This window comes from Cheilinus undulatus, linkage group 24 (genome assembly GCF_018320785.1).
Source record: "Cheilinus undulatus linkage group 24, ASM1832078v1, whole genome shotgun sequence".
In the NCBI taxonomy this organism is placed as follows: domain Eukaryota; kingdom Metazoa; phylum Chordata; class Actinopteri; order Labriformes; family Labridae; genus Cheilinus; species Cheilinus undulatus.
Window position 1 is genome coordinate 22,455,887 of NC_054888.1, and position 9,819 is coordinate 22,465,705.

Consider the following 9,819-nt stretch of genomic DNA (forward strand, 5'->3'; position numbering starts at 1 on the left):
GACAGTGATGCAGTGCGCGAGCGCAGCGCCTCCTCCATGGAGCTTGATGCTCCACTGACACCTGTCCGTACTGCCGCTGAACGAGACCTCAACAACAATATTCAATAACAGTATTTAAAATGGCCAAGCAGACTGTTGGTCAGAGGATCAAGAGCTGTAGTTTTGCTTAAAGAACAGCTGACTCACTGACAAAGACAAAAAGTCTGGATATACGGTGACAAAGGGCGCTCACAGACGGAGCAGAGACTCAGGGTGTCAGTGAGGGGAGGGGCTGATTAATCTCTGTATTTGGTGACAAAGAACAACTATTAAACATTTGATATTTCTAATTTATTTCATTTAAAGGCCTTTTTACTTTTTATGTACAGCATATACTTTATATGAGTATATGATTTTTGCTCCATACCGCCCAAATTAGTTCTGGGATTGTGTGAGAAGAGAGTACCGGCACTTATTTTTTTCCACTTAAAGCACTGGCTTCACCACTTCTCAGTGATGATGTTAGTCCTCATAAGCTGATGAAATCAATTGTAACCACTGTTCATTTAAAACTATCAAACCCAACCATTTTGGTTTATTTATATGATGATAAATGAGGGACAACAGTGACACGGTCATCACATCTATAGGTTTTGTTTTAGAAGTTCTTACCTTCCAACTGCAGAGTGTTTGAAGTTAATGAAGCCACTTTTAGACTGATCACTCTTCATGGACAAACAGCTGGGTTCAGTAGAGTGTGTCCTCTGCCTCTTCATCTTGATTCTAAAAAACAACAAGATATGTTTAATTATATATGTGTGTATCTGATTATATGTGTATAGACATTATGTTTATATATAAATAAAACATTTAAATAGATATGTTTATGACTCCATATTTTCATTTATGGACCTGAATGCAGTTTCCTGTTTTTATTCTCACTGAGCAAGAGCTCCATCTACTGGTAAAAGTCAGAATTACACTAAATATTTCATCACACTGTGGCTCCAACTCTTTTCAGTAATGATGTTAGTCCTCATAAGCTGATGAACTCAACTGTAACCACTGTTCATTTAAAACTCTAAAATCCAACCATCCTGGTTCATTTATATGATGATGGAGAGATGATGATGAATGAGGGACAAAAGAGACACAGTCATATCTATAGTTTTTATTTTAGAATTTCTTACCTTCCATCTGCAGACCGTTTGAAGTTAATGAAGCCACTTTTTGACTGATCACTCTTCATGGACAAACAGCTGGGTTCAGTAGAGTGTGCCCTCTGCCTCTTCATCTTGTTTCTAAAAAACAACAACATATGTTTAATTATATATGTGTGTATCTGATGATATGCATATACATAGACAATACTGTATGTTTATATATAAATAAAACATTTATATAGATATGTTTATGACTCCATATTTTCATTTATAGACCTGAATGCAGTTTCCTGTTTCTACACTCACTGAGCAAGAGCTCCATCTACTGGTAAAAGTCAGAATTACACTAATTATTTCAACACATTGTGGCTCCAACTCTTCTCAGTGACGATGTTAGTCCTCATAAGCTGATGAACTCAACTGTAACCACAGTCCATTTAAAACTCTAAAATCCGAACCATCCTGGTTCATTTATATGATGATGGAGAGATGATGATGAATGAGGGACAACAGTGACACGGTCATCACATCTATAGGTTTTGTTTTAGAATTTCTTACCTTCCAACTGCAGACTGTTTGAAGTTAATGAAGCCACTTTTAGACTGATCACTCTTCATGGACAAACAGCTGGGTTCAGTAGAGTATGTCCTCTGCCTCTTCATCTTAATTCTAAAAAACAAGATATGTTTAATAATATATGTGTGTATCTGATTATATGTGTACAGACAATATGTTTATATATAAATAAAACATTTATATAGATATGTTTATGACTGCATGTTTTCATTTATGGACCTGAATGCAGTTTCCTGTTTTTATACTCACTGAGCAAGAGCTCCATCTACTGGAAAAAGTCAGAATTACACTAATTATTTCATCACATTGTGGCTCCAACTCTTCTCAGTGACGATGATGAACTCAACTGTAACCACTGTTCATTTAAAACTATAAAATTCAACCATTTTGGTTTATTTATATGATGATGGAAAGATGATGATGAATGAGGGACAACAGTGACACGGTCATCATATCTATAGTTTTTGTTTTATAATTTCTTACCTTTCATCGGCAGGTTGTTTGAAGTTAATAAAGCCACCTTTAGACTGGTCACTCTTCATGGACACACAGCTGGGTTCAGGAGAATCTGGGCTCTGCTCCTCCATCATGATACTGAAAAACAACAAGATATGTTCAATTATAGATATATTCATATAGACATGATATGATTATATACGGATAATACCTTTATATAGAAATTATATGTTTATCTCTTGTGCAACCCTCCAGAAAATGATGTTTCACACTTTCTGTAAGAAAGTGTTCAGTTCATAAAAGGTGCTATAAAAATATTAACTATGAATAGTTCTTTCACTTTCACTGCATGAACTCTTTAAACTAACTTCAGTCCTGACCATAACTACTACATTTACATATATTTCCTTAATCATTTTAACTCTTTAATGCCATTTTGGGAACATCAACCCATGATCTTATTGTCAAAAACACAAAATATGAAACAATATGAACTAGTATATCTGACGAATGTGTGTGTGTGTGTGGGGGGATGGGTGTGTGTGTGTGTGTGTGTGTGTGTGTGTGGGGGGGTATGTGTTGGGGAAGCAAATCACCAGTTTCATCTCAATATGATTTGTTATTAATATTTTGGATGAAACGATATTGTCCAATATAACAAAATCTGACATTATACTACATTGATTCCATTCAAGATAGGGACTGCTCAATATTAGGCAATTTTATGCACAAATTCCACAGTTAACGCAAAAAAAAACTGTCTGCAATTAAATAACTGACAGGTCTCTGTATTTAATTTAAAAATCTCTCTAAAAAAGAACAAAAGCCTCACTTCATCACAGTAGCCTAATATTTTCAATGATGTTAATGTTGTCTCATTTCTTTAGAGAGATATGTTTGTATAGAGATGTTTATTTAGAGACAGCACTGACCCATGTACCTCTGTGCAGCCCCTAAGCTGTAATTATAAAGATCAAAACAAAAAGTCTTGCAATATTTAATTTAGTATGAAATAATCCTCTAATTCTGGAAGTTTAACTTCTTGAATTAAATCACTGGTAACAATTAACTTTTAATGACATTCTAATTTTCCGAGAAGCACCCGTGGATAGATGATTGTTATGACCGCGGACGTAATGTGTTTTGCTATTGTATATTGTATATTTCCGTCAAATTGGTTGTGCCTGCTGTGTGTGTGGTGAGTGGGGCGAGTTTGCTTTCTATCTGCTCAATTAGGTGTGCCATCGCCTACTGCTGATTGGCTGCTCTGGGTCCCGCGCGGACAGGTGGTAGGCTGCTGCGGAGCTCAACCTTAATATAAGGAGGAGATGTGACATCATCACCGTGCAGGGGGAACTCCAGCTCATTCATCTCCCAACCAGCCACGCCACAACATTGTTTGAGTGTCCAGCTCGTAGTTGTTAGTTTACCCATTGTATAGTGTTACTCCTGGTAGCGTAGGGGTGATATCTATTTATGTTAAAGAGTAAAACAAATTAGCTGTTACTAGCTGTTAGCTGTTAATTACTACTTTGCAGATTCATTTAAACATCTCTCCATTTTTTTAGTTGGTATCTCTGATTCACCCTGAGGTATTTACCATTATTTGTAATTGTAAACTTATCCTACGTATGTCAATAAATGGTACTATTTGTTAAATCTTGAAACTTAGTCCTGTGGCTGTTTGAGAAATGAGTGATTTGGGTCTTTTTCATTTTGTGTCCTGGCCACCCCTAGATGGGGCGTAACAATGATTTTCACTATAAGCTCAGGTTCCATCTACTGTTCAACATCAGAATTACAAGCTGATGAACTCAACTGTAACCGCTGTTCATTTAAAACTATAAAATCCAATCATCCTGGTTTATGTGTATGATGACGGAAAGATGATGATGAATAAGGGACAACAGTGACGGCACCATCAAATCTATTGTTTTTGTTACCCATGCCAATGAAATCGGCAGGGGGTTATGTAAAGGGTTCCGTATCTTTCTTTATTTATTTCTTTGTTTGTATGTGTACAAGATAACTCCAGAACGGAAAGTCGGATCTTCACCAAACTTTCAAGGAATATTGGGATAGTGACAGGGAAGAATTAATTAGATTTTGGGGATGATCTGCGCACCCGTTCGGTTTTTCTCGCAATCCGAATTTTGAACACCATAGTAATCAATGGGAGCGTGAGATCCTCGGTGGTGCTGCTTAGGCGTGGGTCTGCCGCCTCACATGCCATTCTAGTTTTATAATTTCTTACCTTCCATCTGCAGGTTGTTTGAAGTTAATAAAGCCACCTTTAGACTGGTCACTCTTCATGGACACACAGCTGGGTTCAGGAAAACCTGGGCTCTGATCCTCCATCATGATACTGGGAAACAACAAGATATGTTCAATTATAGATATATTTATATAGACATGATATGATTATATACAGATAATACCTTTATATAGAAATGATATGTTTATCTCTTGTGCAACCCTCCAGAAAATGATGTTTCACACTTTCTGTAAGAAAGTGTTCAGTTCATAAAAGGTGCTATAAAAATATTAACTATGAATAGTTCTTTCACTTTCACTGCATGAACTCTTTAAACTAACTTCAGTCCTGAGCATAACTACTACATTTACATATATTTCCTTAATATTTTTAACCCTTTTTGGGCCATTTTGGGAACATCAACCCATAATCTTATCGTCAAAAACACAAAATATGAAACAATATGAACTAATATATCTGACGAATGTGTGTGTGTGTGGGGGGGGGGGGGGGCAAATCACCAGTTTCATCTCAATATGATTTGTTATTAATATTTTGGATGAAATGATTGTCGGATATAACAAAATCTGACATTATACTACATCAATTCCATTCAAGATAGAGACTGCTCAATATTAGGCAATTTTATGCACAAATTCCACAGTTACTGAAAAAAAGTGTCTGCAATTAAATAACTGACAGGTCTCTGTATTTAATTTAAAAATCTCTCTAAAAAAGAACAAAGGCCTCACTTCACCACAGCAGCCTAATATTTTTAATGTTAATGTTGTCTCATTTCTTTAGAGAGATATGTTTGTATAGAGATGTTTATATAGAGACAGCACTGACCCATGTACCTCTGTGCAGCCCCTAAGCTGTAATTATAAAGATCAAAACAAAAAGTCTTGCAATATTTAATTTAGTATGAAAAAAATCCTCAAATTCTGGAAGTTTAACTTCTTGAATTAAATCGCTGGTAACAATTAACTTTTCATGACACTAATTTCCCGAGAAGCACCTGTGTATAGATGATATTCACTATCAGCTCAGGTTCCATCTACTGTCCAACATCAGAATTACAAGCTGATGAACTCAACTGTAACCACTGTTCATTTAAAACTATAAAATCCAACCATCCTGGTTTATTTATATGATGATGGAAAGATGATGAATGAAGAACAACAGTGACACGGTCATCACATCTATAGTTTTTGTTTTAAAAATTCCTACCTTCCATCTGCAGGTTGTTTGAAGTTAATAAAGCCACCTTTATTCTGCTTTTATTATGTGCTCTTGCAATTATCTTATCCCAGAGACGCCACAGGTCAGCCTCAGCCTCTTGAAGTTATTGATATTATAATAACTAAAAATGTATCACTCACGTATTTAACAAGCTAACGTTAGTTCGTTCATGCTTGTTGTCAGACCGACCCGCACTCATGGACAGACACACCACCTCACTCTGTCACACATACACATACACACACACACCCACACACACACACACACACACACACACACACAACAGCCATGTGACTGCAGCTCAAGCTTTTCCTCCTCTCTCCTTTTGGCGCACATGTAGAACACAAAGTGAGGCAAATATCATGGATTACATGAACGCCTGACAGTCCAGCACTGTTGTTTTTATCCAGTCTGGTATAGTAACAGAAACGAAACTTAAGTTCCACTGGAGTTTTTACGACAATGAGCTATTTTTGATATATTTACTTAATTTTTCCGCTAATTACCGGATTATAATCAGAGAAGTACTAAACCAAGCCAAAGTAAGGTTTATCAGCCGTCTGCGTGTGACGTAAACAGCTCTGTGTCACACCAAGCGATGCCATAATCGTGCAACACAACGAATCGACACATACATTCATTGCCAACTTTTTAAATTATCGATTTTTATCGATTTTATTGATTCATTGTTGCAGTCCACCACCCCTCTTTTATTCTTTTTGGCCGGCGCCAACAGCCCTTTTTACTTCACTGATTTATTTACTGTTTGATTAATTAATTACTGCATACTTAAATAAAGCTTTGAATTTTTGTTGAAACTCCTAATCTTTGTCTGTGTCCTTTTCTATAAGTTATTGGTCTCTTTTGTTCGAGCCTAATTTTTGGTGGTTTAAATTAATCATCTTTAAGAGGCTGTAACAAGGAGTAATACCCTGATTGATCAGCAGTGGATCCTAAGTGACTCTTTGCTAAGCCCCTCCCTAGAATAATCACTGTCCAATCCTCTGCAGGGTTGGTCTATTTTCTGCTATAATAATAATGTTGTAATGCATGTATGTAATGTAATGCTCCTCTCTATTATGAACAGGGTAATAAAGCCTAATTCTAGGATGACTTTTTCCATACTGCTCCTTTAACTTAACTTTCAACATTAATACCAGTCTGTTTTTCATCATAAGATCAGAATTATGTTTTGATTGAGGTTCTTCATTAGATTGTCTCTCCAAGTTCACATCAATATTCTAGACAATGCTCGGTTTCTTTCCTTAGTCTTTTTTTTTATAATTCTGACATTTTTATCTTGTTAACTGAGAAAAGAAGTTGTGCAAAATTAAAGCACAAACTAGAAAAAAAATAGAATTTTTTAAAATAGATTTAGCCTCTTAATTCCACTCTCAAAGTGTACCTGATTGATGTTATTACCTTTAAAATGTACACATTTTTCTCCCAGGGGAGTATGCCCCCGACCCCCTAGAAAGGTCAGAGTAAGCCAGGAAAAACCCTGGAAAAATATTTACTAAGGGCTTTCAATGTGAATGACCTCAAAGGGAAATATGGTGTAGTCCAGGGGTTTTCAAAGTGTGGGAGAGTGAGCCTCCCCTAAGAAGAAATTATTCTTTTGGTGGAGCCCCACCTACAAAAAAGATTCAAATTCAAATTCAAAAAAATTAAACAACTATATTTCAAACATTTATGTCTAATCTTTAAACATTTTTAACCTTATTATATTTGGGATATTTTGGTTTGCAAGTGTCCTTTTCTGCCTTTCCCTCTTATTCAGTTATAATGCCATTAAAAACCCCTTTTTCATAACTTTTGGCCACTTTACAACTTCTAATTGCCACTTTTTCCCTATTTTTTCCACTTTTATCCCATTGTTGCCCTTTTTCACCTTTTTTGCCAATTTAAGCTGCCTTTCATCATTAAATCTAGCTTTTTTTTCAAATTTGTTTTGCTCATTTTTGCAACGTCTTTTTGCCAGTTTTTCCCAATTTTTGCTACTCTGATCCCATTTTTGCCCTTTTTTTCAAAGTTTTCCCACTTTTTTTCCATTTAAGCTACCTTTTGTCATTAAATACCACTTGTTTCCTTTTTTCCAAATTTTTGCCTCTTCTTTTTGCCATTTTTTCCCTTTTCCACAATTTTTTTGCCACTTTTTGCTCATTTGAACTACCTTTTGCCATTACATACCACGTTTCCTGTTTTTACCCATTTTTGCCACTCTTGACTGCTTTTTGCCCATCTAATTCACTTTCCACTTGTTTTTTTGTCACTTTTCACCCATTTCTGTGACTTTCTGACCATTTTCCACTCTTTCTCCCATTTTTGCTGCTTTTTGACCATTTTGCCACCTTTAACCTATTTATATTGATACTTCAAGCTGCTTTTGCTACTTTACACCTCTTAGATTGTGACTCTTGCAAAGGTGTTTTTCAACAATTTTGCTCTTTGGTTGAGGGTTGAGGAACACTGCTCTATAGCTTAATCCCTATAGTAACTATAAGTCTATCCATTTTGCTCAATGCACAGCAGAGGTTTGCAGAGCAAATCACTTTTTATCAGGTTTATGGTTTCACGCCTCCCCTGAAGCTTGGTGGCGCCCCCCAGGAGAGGCCCGCCTCACACTGGTGAAGTCAATAGAAGCTTGACTCAGCTCAACATTACAGAATTTAAACTTAAAACTAAAGGATCAGTTACAAAGAATGTCATGTTATGCTTGGATATAAGTTCTTCTGTGTTGAAACAACTGTTCTTGCAGTAAACTAAGAGCATTTTTTGAGACCAAATTACAGCTTGCTCTTACCCAAGAGGAAAATCCGGCTGGCATTTGTTAAATTTAACTTAGAAAATAAAAGAAAAATTGGTTTTGATTATTTTATTTGTCATTTGTGTGTGTGTTTTTAAACAAGCATAAGAAAAAAAGTTCAAAATTGTATTTTTTTTTGTTTTTAAATGCTCAATAGACAACAGTAAAGTCTTACAGTCGAGCAGCAAACGGTGTTACTGCATTTTAGTGCAACTCATAAGGTAAACAAGAGTCGTTGGAAGCCACGCCCACTGACGTCTGCCCCGACTGTTACATGGAACATGTAACTCACTGCTCCGCTGATAACAGGCCTACAACATGGCGCCCGTGTTTGACAAAGTCAGTCGTGTTAAGTGTGTTTGAGCCAAAGGTTTTAAACATCCAGTGCTATATGAGCTAGGCCTCAGATAAAGCAGTTTTTCCTGCTCTGATAAAATAATGTTAGTTTTAAGGCCTTTGTACACTGGGTCCGATTATTTCGTCCGAATTTCCCCGTCCAACTCATCCTCTCCCTCACTTCAAACACCGTAGTTTGCAGGTGTGTAATGTGGATATCAGCTATGGAAATATAACAGATAAAGGCATACGTTTGTAGCCTACTCACAGCTCATAACGGAGACAGAATTAAAAAGTTGTTCTCCGTCTCCAACATGGCTCAGCGCCATGACGCATGAATGGTCAAGAGGGATCCAGCAGGGATTTAAAGGAGTGACAGAGACACAGGCTCGCAGTATGAAACAATTTGGCACATTCGACGATTTTTTGCAGTGAAGGCAATAAAAACGCATCGTATCCAGTGTGTCCGAGTCAGTGTGAATAGAGCCTAGCTCTCTCTCTGAATCATTAACCCCTCCGTCTCAGACTAACCTCCCTTTTGAAAGTTTAGTTAGTTTTAAAATCAGACTTTCAGTCCCATACCTGGCCTTCCTCTGTCCTCCAGAGCTCTGTCAGACCGAGCTACCGTCCCACACACATGTTGTCTTTCTTGATCCCGACTAGTCTGGTTCCCACTCGATCTGAAGTTTTAATGACTGTTCCCAACCCTCGTGATGTTTCTGCTTGAAAACGAAACTAACTTTAGAGTGAGGGATGTGGGTGGCTGCAGTTATGTACTGCTGCATTCACTGGTGGTCTGGCACCAGAGATTCACTCCCGGAAATGTCCCATATGTCCCAACTGTTGTCTGAATTCAAAGCTGTACGTTTTGTGTAATTTCCTCCTTGGTAGATACATCCACGAGCATCCAGACAGTACAGCGACTACAGCCCTTAGTGGACTCAGGACCAGGATCCAGTCATGAGCCTGCTTGGAGCATGTCTCTCTCTCTCTGTAACTGTCTTAAC

The 9,819-nt window shown here is 37.1% G+C and overlaps 1 protein-coding gene across 2 annotated transcripts in view; it reads right to left on the reverse strand.

The window, feature by feature from the left end:
- LOC121506171 (protein NLRC3-like) overlaps window positions 1–9,552 on the reverse strand; it is a 30,284-nt gene extending 20,732 nt beyond the window's left edge. The window contains exons 1-6 of one of the 2 annotated variants that reach the window (XM_041781813.1): window positions 9,395–9,552; window positions 4,429–4,539; window positions 2,202–2,312; window positions 1,701–1,811; window positions 1,170–1,280; window positions 652–762 (exon numbers count right to left, since the gene is read on the reverse strand). In XM_041781813.1, coding sequence (XP_041637747.1) covers window positions 652–762; window positions 1,170–1,280; window positions 1,701–1,811; window positions 2,202–2,312; window positions 4,429–4,535 — 551 coding nt within the window. In that variant the 5' untranslated portion in view covers window positions 4,536–4,539; window positions 9,395–9,552. Of the gene's footprint in view, window positions 1–651; window positions 763–1,169; window positions 1,281–1,700; window positions 1,812–1,967; window positions 1,979–2,201; window positions 2,313–4,428; window positions 4,540–9,394 lie in introns of those variants that run through there. The other variant, XM_041781814.1, reaches the window with a different exon arrangement.
- Window positions 9,553–9,819: the final 267 nt, after the last annotated feature.